At 38.3% G+C, this 13,353-nt stretch overlaps 2 protein-coding genes across 6 annotated transcripts in view; one reads left to right on the top strand and one right to left on the bottom strand.

Annotated features, from left to right (window-relative positions):
• The window catches only part of LOC138320951 (uncharacterized), a 24,188-nt gene extending 19,587 nt beyond the window's left edge, over positions 1-4,601 (top strand). For 2 of the 3 annotated variants that reach the window (XM_069264275.1, XM_069264276.1), the window contains exons 8-9: positions 88-983; positions 2,005-4,601. In XM_069264275.1, coding sequence (XP_069120376.1) covers positions 88-983; positions 2,005-2,160 — 1,052 coding nt within the window. In that variant the 3' untranslated portion in view covers positions 2,161-4,601. Of the gene's footprint in view, positions 1-87; positions 984-1,212; positions 1,239-2,004 lie in introns of all 3 variants that reach the window. The other variant, XM_069264277.1, reaches the window with a different exon arrangement.
• Positions 2,529-13,353, bottom strand: part of LOC138320952 (lysosomal proton-coupled steroid conjugate and bile acid symporter SLC46A3-like) — a 13,115-nt gene continuing 2,290 nt past the window's right edge. For 2 of the 3 annotated variants that reach the window (XM_069264278.1, XM_069264279.1), the window contains exons 2-3: positions 5,543-6,741; positions 4,630-5,306 (exon numbers count right to left, since the gene is read on the bottom strand). In XM_069264278.1, the coding sequence (XP_069120379.1) occupies positions 4,930-5,306; positions 5,543-6,230 (1,065 nt within the window). In that variant the 5' untranslated portion in view covers positions 6,231-6,741 and the 3' untranslated portion in view covers positions 4,630-4,929. Of the gene's footprint in view, positions 2,810-4,613; positions 5,307-5,542; positions 6,742-13,353 lie in introns of those variants that run through there. The other variant, XM_069264280.1, reaches the window with a different exon arrangement.

Raw genomic sequence — 13,353 nt, 5'->3', positions numbered from 1 at the left:
CAACAGATGTTTATTATATGTAAACAACATTTGTTTGATTTCCTATTGAACGTTTACGATAGATAACCGTCCTGGTATTATTTCTAGGTGAGGTAGAGGTGCTATTGGATCTACCGACGTACACACAGACGGCCGTTTGTACCGAGAAGACAGAAGTTCTTGTGTTGGAGATGAAACATTACGAACGACTTTTTGTTCGTCGCCATCCCCGTACGATCGAAGCCATGCGACAGATGTTTAAAGTAAAACTAGTTACAAGGATGAATCTGCTAACCAACAAAGAGGAATTGCCATTTTTAAACCTCTTAAAAGACAGAATTGACTCTTATAACAACCCAAAACCCTCCGCAGATAAAAAGAAAAAGGAACTAACTTCTGCTTCTGCAGCGGAGAAGGAGTTCTTGAATCACAAGGGACCTCTGATAGACATCTATGGTCCTGGCAGTGTGTTCTATATGATCCGTATCAGGGAAAAACACAAACAGAAATACAAGGCCCATAAGGAACGTGGACATTTCAAGAAACCAGTTACAAATGACAATGGTCATCTGCATTCCGTTAGAGTACCACATACACTTTTAATGGCAGCACAGATGTCGGGTGCGACAAGAGACTCCGATGCCTTGAGTGAACGTTCGGAACACACATCGCGAATTGTGTCCAGTAGAATTCCAAGTGCACGCTCACTTCCGCAACGCAATGCACGATCATTTAGGCGGATTCAAAGTGCCACTAGAGCGACCGAGCTCGAGGAAAAGCAACAAAACGATGAAAATGAAAAGAACAATGACCAAGAAGAGGATGACGACTTAGACTTGGCCAAGTCCTTACCTGACACTCGTCAGGCGACGGTCATGTTCCCCGATACAAAGGAAGACATGGCTCTGACGTCTCTTGAGGAGAGAGTTCGGGAATGGCTTGATAAAGGCAACACCTCACGTGGTTGCCCACAAGTGGCGCAACTCAGGCGACTTCCAATGCAGGTAGGAACGCCTTAAACGTCTTATGATAAAATGTATAAAACATTGCTTTCCTGACTTTGAAAATGATATTTGGGGATACCGGAATAGAGTTGTTTGTTCGTTGTTTTGTGATATACAGCACGTGTATATTAAAAAAAACAAGATTATCGTAAACATTATGGATTGTTAAAGAAAAGTTATTGTTTGAGTAACTTCAGTTTCTAATATATCTATGAATCCTGAAATATAGATAAGAAGAAGGAATCTGGCAATGTTGTAAGTACGGTTAGTTAGAACCTTCCTGATCACCATCAATACACAGTAGATAGTACCCAGTCCCCAGAACGTCACTAATGATCCATGCACTAGTACACAAAGCTCCAGGAGTTAGAACACCTACCATCATGTGTTTATAATTACTAACTATTCCAGGTTTACTTCTTAAATGATTACATTGGAAATACATCAATCATTGGAAAAAATGGAGAAAAAAAACCCATCAAACGCATTATTTGTTATATGATGTTATTAAATCATTATTTCATCGATTGTCTCTAGAATTTAGCGTAACAGTGGAACAGAATAACCAATATCTTCATATGTGCCACCAGTTTTGACTTATGCTTTATTTCGACAAAAATTTAAATATCATCATTACTTGAAATTAATTAATTTGTAGTCAACAGGAATTAAGTTGTTGTAATAAAATACAAGAATATTACAACCATATATGTTGCTGACAAACGTTTTGTGCAAATATACGTAATCTAATTCGTCGCTTTTAAACCCGCTTTTGCAATAGAATTATACACCTTTACATTTTAAGCTGATAGATTAAACTTAGAGACATAGTATAATATTAGGGAAAAGGATTTAATCAAGTTATGTATTAAGAAAATATGCTGCCTACATGTAATCAATTTGAATCTATTGACAATTTATACATTAGCAAGCGTCTAGCTGATTAAGCCATACAATTAATATTTTTCCGATTGCATCATCAGTATGATCTACACATTTTTTTATTTCATACTTGTAATAGGAACTGGAGGCGCAGCCCAAGCCAGGCAACAAAGTGATATTGAGACGACGCATGCGCTCCAATGAGCCACCGGAAATAGAAAGAACGTTTCACGACGAGGAGACCACAAGGAACCCAACAGAATCTATTGAACATTTTAAGATTCTTATAACCTAGACAAATTTATTTTATCCATCGATTGAGTATCGCCTAGTCCATGAATCTGGCAAACTTTGAACCACTGTTTACTGAAGACCAACTTATATTCGCGACCACTTAATTTTGCAATCTAATTTTTGCGATCTTGCGATTTAAAAAAAAAATGCGATCTAGATTTTGCGATTTAGACTTTCATGGTTCAACTAACATGTCTTTGAAATATTTTCGAAAGATAAATTTTCGCGATTTCTTTTCGCACGCTAAAATAATCTGGTTTACAGTACTCGTATTCGGAGACATGACACGTACCATACCATAATATTTTCATAAATTATTTTTTTATCATAACTCGATGACGCCGTTTCAAACACTAAACCTCAAACTCAAGAGAGATAACTTTTATTTAAATACAAATGTAAAGATATTATTGAATACAGTGTATGCAATGGTTATACGTCTTTTAATCTCTATTTACTTTGTGCAAGCATGTCAAAAAGAATAAATTATCAGTAGACATAGATTTGATTCGATAAAAAAATGTAAGCACAATTTAAAAAAAAAGATGTCAACACGATTCGACCAGGCCTTGATCACATGTCTTCTCAATATTTCAACCGCATAAGCAACTTCTCTTTACTTCGATAGTTTAGATCCAATTATAAAGCATCTACAATGAAAAGAAAATACAATTATATAAAATGTATTATTTACAATGTAGATATTTATACCAATAAATTAAAATAAACAAACTATATATGTATTTTTATTATTTGATTTGAGCTCTATGTACATCGATACCGCTTATTATTAGCAAAACTTGTAACGGTAAATAGTTTGGATCCCTTTGATCTCTCATACAGCTCGGCGACGATCAGTTTGCAAAACGTTTCTGATTGGCCGACCAATCAGGGAACAGTAGCGACGTGAGTGTAACACTTTGATTGACTAATAGTTTTGGGAAGAAGGCAGGGCCACTGTTCGTCGCTGTTTTTTTCAATTTAATAGTTTGTATCAAGAATTTATAAGTGATATTCGTCCTTGTTTGTACTAAAGATACACATAATTGCATGATATCAGAATAATGAATGAGTTGCTCATTGTTTTCTCTCTTCTTTCTGTCTACATTTAATCCAGCTTAAAATGCGTTTTGCTAACTGAAACCTGTAATCAAACAGGAACGATATACATATATATACATGTATGTTAACATTTGCTTGGACAATTTTAAGTTAGTAAGTTCTTAAGCTCTGCATTAAATATCTTTGGCAGACATGCAACAATACTGTCGAAATATTGGAGAATGTTAAAATTCTAACATGTTTTGAAAATTCCGAGAGTTCCACATTTGCAAATTTCCAGATCATATAGAGTAGCAAACTATGATTGGTTGAACTATTTTTAATAAACTGTTATAAAAAGTTAATTTCTTTCATTAATAATTTTCGCTTGGTGTAGGCGTATTAGATTTTTTGATTTCTAGGCCATTGATACATGCATGGTAATAAAATATTATTTTAATATTATTTTTTAATATTATGCAAAAAATTGCAAAGCAAAAAACAAATGTCTTTTACCGTCAAACGTTAGCCCCGCCTACAAACAAAACTCAAAGTCAATCAAAGTGTTACACTCACGCCGATACTGTTCCCTGATTGGTCGGCCAATTGCAAACTGATCGTCGCTGAGTTGTGTTGGAGTTCAAAGGGATCCAAACTATTTATCGTTACAAGTTTTGCTAAATAATAAGCGGTATCGCTGTACTATACTAACAGAAGAATACCACAGCCACAGTGAATTCATTGTTTTAAACCACCTCACCATAAATCTGTTTTAAACACACAACGAGTTTACATCTAAAACACGAGAGATCGCATGCCCGAAACATAGGACGATTACAAACTCTAAACTTTGACAACAACCTGTCCTTAACAATGGAGGATTACACAATGATGATAACCGACATCATTCACTTGGTAACATTCTGAACAACGGGGCCCAGATGCTCAAAAGGTGAATTAGTTAACCAATGTTTTAAAATCAACATAAAATAGCTGCTTTTAATACTAACTTTTCAAAATTTTAAGATCATCAAGAAATCCATCTTTACCAACTTACTGATCTTTTGTGAAAATAATTAAATTTAATAATTTAATGATAATTTAATTTTGTGAAAATAATTTTGGAGCAAATAAGAAATAACCAAGAGACCAAGATAATTAGATTTTGAACAATTTGACACTGATTATTACCTACCCAGTAAAAACATTTGTAAAACCTTGGGTGATCACTTTTTTGACCACCTACAGCCAGTCGGCTACTCCTCAGAAGTTACAGGGGTTATATTTTCTATCTACTACTAGTATTATGTTAATTATCTAACCTATATTACCTATACCATCCTTTATCTTTCTAAATATTATCTACGAGTATATGGATATCTTTATAAAAATATGTAAGTATTTAATACTCACATGTACAAACCAAGCATGAGCAGACTACATCCTGCAAACTCCAGAAACACGAATCCTCTGAAACTGGTGACAGTCGCTGTGTATATGGACCTGGTTAAAATCTCATTTACTACTGTACAAACGGATTGTACCACCGCTATACCGGAAAATAACGCACCTGAAAACACGGTAAAGAAAGAGCATGCTTAATAACCACTGATTATAACAATAACGTCGTTTACAAATATGTAAATAACAAAAACAATAGGTAAAGAAGGAGGTAAAACATATACTTTAAACCAACTTTCTTTCGCGTGCGAAATGGAAATCACGAAATTTAATAGCAGTGAAAGAAAGTAAGTTTACAGTATGTAATAATACAACCCCAAAGTAGAGATATATATTGTACAGATATATGAATAATAAAAACTCTAGTTAGAGAAAGAGGTAGCAAATATATGTTAATAATAAAAACCGTAGATAAAAAATATAAATGTGTGAAAAATAAAACATTTAGGCTAACAAAGTGATTGTGCAAATATGTGAATAACAAAACCACCAAATAGAGATTGAGGTTGTACAAATAAGTGAAACACACCAATTCTATAGAGAGAATACAAAAGCAGAGACCTTGTTGGTCGGGTGGAGTGATTTGTGACATGACGGATCTAATGACGGGACTGGCCAGGAAAGTAAAGATCCCAATGGCAGGAACTGAAAAAAACCCACAATATAAATAAAAGATATGCAAATGTCTGTTAAAAGTAAATTACTCTAATTACAAAATCATTAATATTTGCATTTCTTAATTCATATTAAATTGTATATTTAGATTAACAAGAAAATGAATAAACATGAAAGCGAAATGGCGCTTACGTTATATATTTAGCAACATGAATGCAAAGACAGTATAAATGTACAAGGATCATAGTTAAATTGTTGGTACTTACCAGAAAACAACATAGCATCATTGACAGCGAAAGCCTCCATAACGTACGCTAATATGCTTGATAAACCACTGATTATAACAATAACGTTATCTAATAGACAGTATTTTAAAAGTTTGATGGAGCTCAGGCCAATGATGTTTCGCACAATGTACACTGAACTGGAGTACCATCCTATCTTGACAGAATCCCAACAAAATGGTGCATTCAGTTGGTACAACAACTCTACCGATTCTCTTCCCACAAATGACATTGTAAGAGCAATATAACTCAACGTTAGTAAAATAAACTTCCATCTTTTACCTTCCTTCGACGTATCACGGATGTAAAATGTAAATGCACCCTTCATCAAATCGCGAATCCTTGTTGTCTGGTGCATGGAGCTATCCAAAGATTCGGGAAGGAACATTAATACTGCAACAAGGTTAAAGGCATTAAGAGATGATATAACAATCATTGAATAAACAAACCCTGCATCTTTGATTAAATAACCTGCAGATACACCCGATAGCACTAGTCCAAAGCCCACTGAAATCTCGACCAGCGCAAACGCGAAAGTTCGGCTTTTGCCGATGGTTGTTAAGTCGGACATGTAAGCATATCCGAGAGATAAGACGAGGCACCAACCCCCTGTTACCCCTTCTATCGCCATAAATAAGTAGATATATGTCAGGCTCGTACCCGTACTCATCGCTACTGCAGTCAAGACGGTTTTCAGAAAGGTTCCAAGTAGTGAAATAATAACAAATAATTTCCTTCCATATTTATCGCTAAAGGATCCTTAAACTATATCACTGACGATAGCTGGGGCGTTAGAAAATATAGCGGCGAAGATCAGCCATTCACTTGTCAGCTTCTGTACATGAGTCCTCTGTGTATAGGCTAGGGATGTCTTGTTGATGTGACATTCAGACCCACCTTGGTCGTGAAGGATCGGCGAACCTGGATAATAGTGTTTCGCAAAGTAATAGTAGATGTACTGGCCGATGACCTGATTGGTGTACATGAAGGATAACAGATGTAAAGTGAGGCATGGCCCCATTAAATAGTGTCCCCATCTCAAACGAGGATGTCCAGGTTCTGTATCTACTTTAGCTTCTAAATCATCATCGTTGATAGACTGGTGTGGTAGTAAAAGTGGATTTTTCTCATCATCGCTCATCTTATCCAATCTATCCGTTCCTTCGACTGAAACACGTTCTCTGAAAATATACAGAGAAAAAAATTAAAGGGCATAACAGTGTATAATACGTGTTGTCAATTAAATCAAATATTCATAACTTGATGTTCTTTGATACTCTAAAACATTATTTAGTATTTACAGCAGAGCACTATAAAAGACTGAATAATGACACCTAATGAAAGAGTTTGTCTTCTCCTTTTTACTTACGGACAGTGGAAAACCAGATGGTCCAATTGAACCGAAACTAGTATTCCATGGAGTAATAATCTCAAAACAAAAGTAAAATCATGCTATGAAATCAGAATCGCAATCAACGAAAGAGAACAAAAACGTTATTGATACTATGTTTTCTTTTTCCTGTGAAAAACACAACCTTGGTGTGAGGTTAACGTCCAGAATTATTTTCTCGCGATAATGTTATCAACGCTATCGAGAATCGTCGGATTTCTTATGGTCTGTAAGTATAAAGAAGGCCGGCTGTATAGCGATTCCATTATTAATAAACCCATTACAAAACAGCCTCCTAACGAAATAACCAATGCTGTTCTCGTGGACCAATAATATGTTCTCTTCGTAGGAACGATAAAATACAGAACCCTCGGGAAGTAGACATACAAGCAATAAATATCACTTTTCTGGTCAGCAATCAGTTTACTACCTTTTTTACCCATACAATGCTGCATTTAAAACATTTTACATAAAACTCATCCGTATCACCTAACCAACATCCTTTTACACAAATCATCTGCTTCACCGAATGCAATACAGAAATCAGTGTTGTTCTCTAAGTCTTATCAAATGCCTGTTCATGATCAGACATATGATGTATATAATTACCCTTCTGCTGGTACATCCATAGTCTGATGTATCGTAGTACCCATCTGCTGGTACATCCATAGTCTGATGTATCGTAGTACCTTTCTGCTGGTACATCCATAGTCTGATGTATCGTAGTACCCATCTGCTGGTACATCCATAGTCTGGTGTATCGTAGTACCTTTCTGCTGGTACATCCATAGTCTGATGTATAGTAGTACCCTTCTGCTGGTACATCCATAGTCTGATGTATCGTAGTACCCATCTGCTGGTACATCCATAGTCTGGTGTATCGTAGTACCTTTCTGCTGGTACATCCATAGTCTGATGAATAGTAGTACCCTTCTGCTGGTACATCCATAGTCTGGTGTATCGTAGTACCTTTCTGCTGGTAAATCCATAGTCTGATGAATAGTAGTACCCTTCTGCTGGTACATCCATAGTCTGATGTATCGTAGTACCCTTCTGCTGGTACATCCATAGTCTGATGTATCCTAGTGCCTTTCTGCTGGTACATCCATAGTCTGATGTATCGTAGTAGCTTTCTGCTGGTACATCCATAGTCTGATGTATAGTAGTACCCTTCTGCTGGTACATCCATAGTCTGATGTATCGTAGTAGCTTTCTGCTGGTAAATCCATAGTCTGATGAATAGTAGTACCCTTCTGCTGGTACATCCATAGTCTGATGTATCCTAGTGCCTTTCTGCTGGTACATCCATAGTCTGATGTATCGTAGTACCTTTCTGCTGGTACATCCATAGTCTGATGTATCCTAGTGCCTTTCTGCTGGTACATCCATAGTCTGATGTATCGTAGTACCTTTCTGCTGGTACATCCATAGTCTGATGTATCCTAGTGCCTTTCTGCTGGTACATCCATAGTCTGATGTATCCTAGTGCCTTTCTGCTGGTACATGCATAGTCTGATGTATCGTAGTACCTTTCTGCTGGTACATCCATAGTCTGATGTATCCTAGTGCCTTTCTGCTGGTACATCCATAGTCTGATGTATCGTAGTACCTTTCTGCTGGTACATCCATAGTCTGATGTATCCTAGTGCCTTTCTGCTGGTACATCCATAGTCTGATGTATCGTAGTACCTTTCTGCTGGTACATCCATAGTCTGATGTATAGTAGTACCCATCTGCTGGTACATCCATAGTCTGGTGTATCGTAGTACCTTTCTGCTGGTAAATCCATAGTCTGATGAATAGTAGTACCCTTCTGCTGGTACATCCATAGTCTGATGTATCGTAGTACCTTTCTGCTGGTAAATCCATAGTCTGATGAATAGTAGTACCCTTCTGCTGGTACATCCATAGTCTGATGTATCGTAGTACCCTTCTGCTGGTACATCCATAGTCTGATGTATCCTAGTGCCTTTCTGCTGGTACATCCATAGTCTGATGTATCGTAGTACCTTTCTGCTGGTACATCCATAGTCTGATGTATAGTAGTACCTTTCTGCTGGTACATCCATAGTCTGATGTATAGTAGTACCCTTCTGCTGGTACATCCATAGTCTGATGTATCGTAGTACCCTTCTGTTGGTACATCCATAGTCTGATGTATCGTAGTACCTTTCTGCTGGTACATCCATAGTCTGATGTATAGTAGTACCCTTCTGTTGGTACATCCATAGTCTGATGTATAGTAGTACCCTTCTGTTGGTACATCCATAGTCTGATGTATAGTAGTACCCTTCTGTTGGTACATCCATAGTCTGATGTATCGTAGTACCCTTCTGTTGGTAAATCCATAGTCTCATGTATCGTAGTACCTTTCTGCTGGTACATCCATAGTCTGATGTAAAGTAGTACCTTTCTGCTGGTACATCCATAGTCTGATGTATATAATTACCCTTCTGCTGGTACATCCATAGTCTGATGTATAGTAGTACCCTTCTGTTGGTACATCCATAGTCTGATGTATCGTAGTACCCTTCTGTTGGTACATCCATAGTCTGATGTATAGTAGTACCCTTCTGCTGGTACATCCATAGTCTGATGTATATAGTACCCTTCTGCTGGTACATCCATAGTCTGATGTATCGTAGTACCCTTCTGTTGGTACATCCATAGTCTGATGTATAGTAGTACCCTTCTGTTGGTACATCCATAGTCTGATGTATCGTAGTACCTTTCTGCTGGTACATCCATAGTCTGGTGTATAGTAGTACCTTTCTGCTGGTACATCCATAGTCTGATGTATAGTAGTACCCTTCTGTTGGTACATCCATAGTCTGGTTTATCGTAGTACCTTTCTGCTGGTACATCCATAGTCTGATGTATGTAGTACCCTTTCTGCTGGTACATCCATAGTCTGATGTATCGTAGTACCTTTCTGCTGGTAAATCCATAGTCTCATGTATCGTAGTACCCTTCTGCTGGTACATCCATAGTCTGATGTATCGTAGTACCTTTCTGCTGGTACATCCATAGTCTGATGTATAGTAGTACCCTTCTGCTGGTACATCCATAGTCTGATGTATCGTAGTACCCTTCTGCTGGTACATCCATAGTCTGATGTATCGTAGTACCCTTTCTGCTGGTACATCCATAGTCTGATGTATCGTAGTACCTTTCTGCTGGTACATCCATAGTCTGATGTATAGTAGTACCCTTCTGCTGGTACATCCATAGTCTGATGTATCGTAGTACCTTTCTGCTGGTAAATCCATAGTCTGATGTATAGTAGTACCCTTCTGCTGGTACATCCATAGTCTGATGTATCGTAGTACCCTTTCTGCTGGTACATCCATAGTCTGATGTATAGTAGTACCCTTCTGCTGGTACATCCATAGTCTGATGTATCGTAGTACCTTTCTGCTGGTACATCCATAGTCTGATGTATCTAGTACCTTTCTGCTGGTACATCCATAGTCTGATGTATCGTAGTACCTTTCTGCTGGTACATCCATAGTCTGATGTATCTAGTGCCTTTCTGCTGGTACATCCATAGTCTGATGTATCCTAGTACCTTTCTGCTGGTACATCCATAGTCTGATGTATGTAGTACCTTTCTGCTGGTACATCCATAGTCTGATGTATCCTAGTGCCTTTCTGCTGGTACATCCATAGTCTGATGTATCGTAGTACCTTTCTGCTGGTACATCCATAGTCTGATGTATCCTAGTACCTTTCTGCTGGTACATCCATAGTCTGATGTATCGTAGTACCTTTCTGCTGGTACATCCATAGTCTGATGTATAGTAGTACCCTTCTGCTGGTACATCCATAGTCTGATGTATCGTAGTACCCTTCTGCTGGTAAATCCATAGTCTGATGTATAGTAGTACCCTTCTGCTGGTACATCCATAGTCTGATGTAATCCATAGTCATGTACCCTTCTGCTGGTACATCCATAGTCTGATGTATCGTAGTACCCTTCTGCTGGTACATCCATAGTCTGATGTATAGTAGTACCCTTCTGCTGGTACATCCATAGTCTGATGTATAGTAGTACCCTTTCTGCTGGTACATCCATAGTCTGATGTATCTAGTACCCTTCTGCTGGTACATCCATAGTCTGATGTATAGTAGTACCCTTCTGCTGGTACATCCATAGTCTGATGTATCGTAGTACCTTTCTGCTGGTACATCCATAGTCTGATGTATCGTAGTACCTTCTGCTGGTACATCCATAGTCTGATGTATCGTAGTACCCTTTCTGCTGGTACATCCATAGTCTGATGTATCGTAGTACCCTTCTGCTGGTACATCCATAGTCTGATGTATCGTAGTACCCTTCTGCTGGTACATCCATAGTCTGATGTATCGTAGTACCTTTCTGCTGGTACATCCATAGTCTGATGTATCGTAGTACCTTTCTGCTGGTACATCCATAGTCTGATGTATAGTAGTACCCTTCTGCTGGTACATCCATAGTCTGATGTATAGTAGTACCTTTCTGCTGGTACATCCATAGTCTGATGTATAGTAGTACCTTTCTGCTGGTACATCCATAGTCTGATGTATAGTAGTACCCTTCTGCTGGTACATCCATAGTCTGATGTATAGTAGTACCCTTCTGTTGGTACATCCATAGTCTGATGTATAGTAGTACCTTTCTGCTGGTACATCCATAGTCTGATGTAAAGTAGTACCTTTCTGCTGGTACATCCATAGTCTGATGTATAGTAGTACCCTTCTGCTGGTACATCCATAGCCTGATGTATCGTAGTACCCTTCTGTTGGTACATCCATAGTCTGATGTATAGTAGTACCTTTCTGTTGGTACATCCATAGTCTGATGTATCGTAGTACCCTTCTGCTGGTACATCCATAGTCTGATGTATATAGTACCCTTTCTGTTGGTACATCCATAGTCTGATGTATAGTAGTACCCTTCTGTTGGTACATCCATAGTCTGATGTATATAAGTACCCTTCTGCTGGTACATCAATAGTCTGATGTATATAATTACCCTTCTGTTGGTACATCCATAGTCTGATGTATAGTAGTACCCTTCTGTTGGTACATCCATAGTCTGATGTATATAATTACCCTTCTGTTGGTACATCCATAGTCTGATGTATAGTAGTACCCTTCTGCTGGTACATCCATAGTCTGATGTATAGTAGTACCCTTCTGCTGGTACATCCATAGTCTGATGTATAGAAGTACCCTTCTACTGGTACATCCATAGTCTGATGTATAGTAGTACCCTTCTGTTGGTACATCCATAGTCTGATGTATAGTAGTACCCTTCTGCTGATACATCCATAGTCTGGTGTATATAATTACCCTTCTGCTGGTACATCCATAGTCTGATGTATAGTAGTACCCTTCTGCTGGTACATCCATAGTCTGATGTATCGTAGTACCTTTCTGCTGGTACATCCATAGTCTGATGTTTAGCAGTACCCTTCTGCTGGTACATCCATAGTCTGATGTATCGTAGTACCCTTCTGCTGGTACATCCATAGTCTGATGTATCGTAGTACCTTTCTGCTGGTACATCCATAGTCTGATGTATCGTAGTACCTTTCTGCTGGTACATCCATAGTCTGATGTATCGTAGTACCTTTCTGCTGGTACATCCATAGTCTGGTGTATATAATTACCCTTCTGCTGGTACATCCATAGTCTGATGTGTAGCAGTACCCTTCTGCTGGTACATCCATAGTCTGATGTATAGCAGTACCCTTCTGCTGGTACATCCATAGTCTGATGTATAGCAGTACCCTTCTGCTGGTACATCCATAGTCTGGTGTATATAATTACCCTTCTGCTGGTACATCCATAGTCTGATGTATCGTAGTACCTTTCTGCTGGTACATCCATAGTCTGATGTATCGTAGTACCCTTCTGCTGGTACATCCATAGTCTGATGTATCGTAGTACCCTTCTGCTGGTACATCCATAGTCTGATGTATAGTAGTACCCTTCTGCTGGTACATCCATAGTCTGATGTATCGTAGTACCCTTCTGTTGGTACATCCATAGTCTGATGTATCGTAGTACCCTTCTGCTGGTACATCCATAGTCTGATGTATCGTAGTACCCTTCTGCTGGTACATCCATAGTCTGATGTATCGTAGTACCTTTCTGCTGGTACATCCATAGTCTGGTGTATATAATTACCCTTCTGCTGGTACATCCATAGTCTGATGTATAGCAGTACCCTTCTGCTGGTACATCCATAGTCTGATGTATAGCAGTACCCTTCTGCTGGTACATCCATAGTCTGATGTATAGCAGTACCCTTCTGCTGGTACATCCATAGTCTGATGTATCGTAGTACCTTTCTGCTGGTACATCCATAGTCTGATGTATATAATTACCCTTCTGCTGGTACATCCATAGTCTGATG

This window comes from Argopecten irradians, chromosome 4 (genome assembly GCF_041381155.1).
Source record: "Argopecten irradians isolate NY chromosome 4, Ai_NY, whole genome shotgun sequence".
NCBI classification, from domain to species: domain Eukaryota; kingdom Metazoa; phylum Mollusca; class Bivalvia; order Pectinida; family Pectinidae; genus Argopecten; species Argopecten irradians.
The sequence above is the reverse complement of the archived record's forward strand: the minus strand, read 5'-3'. Positions and strand labels throughout refer to the sequence as shown.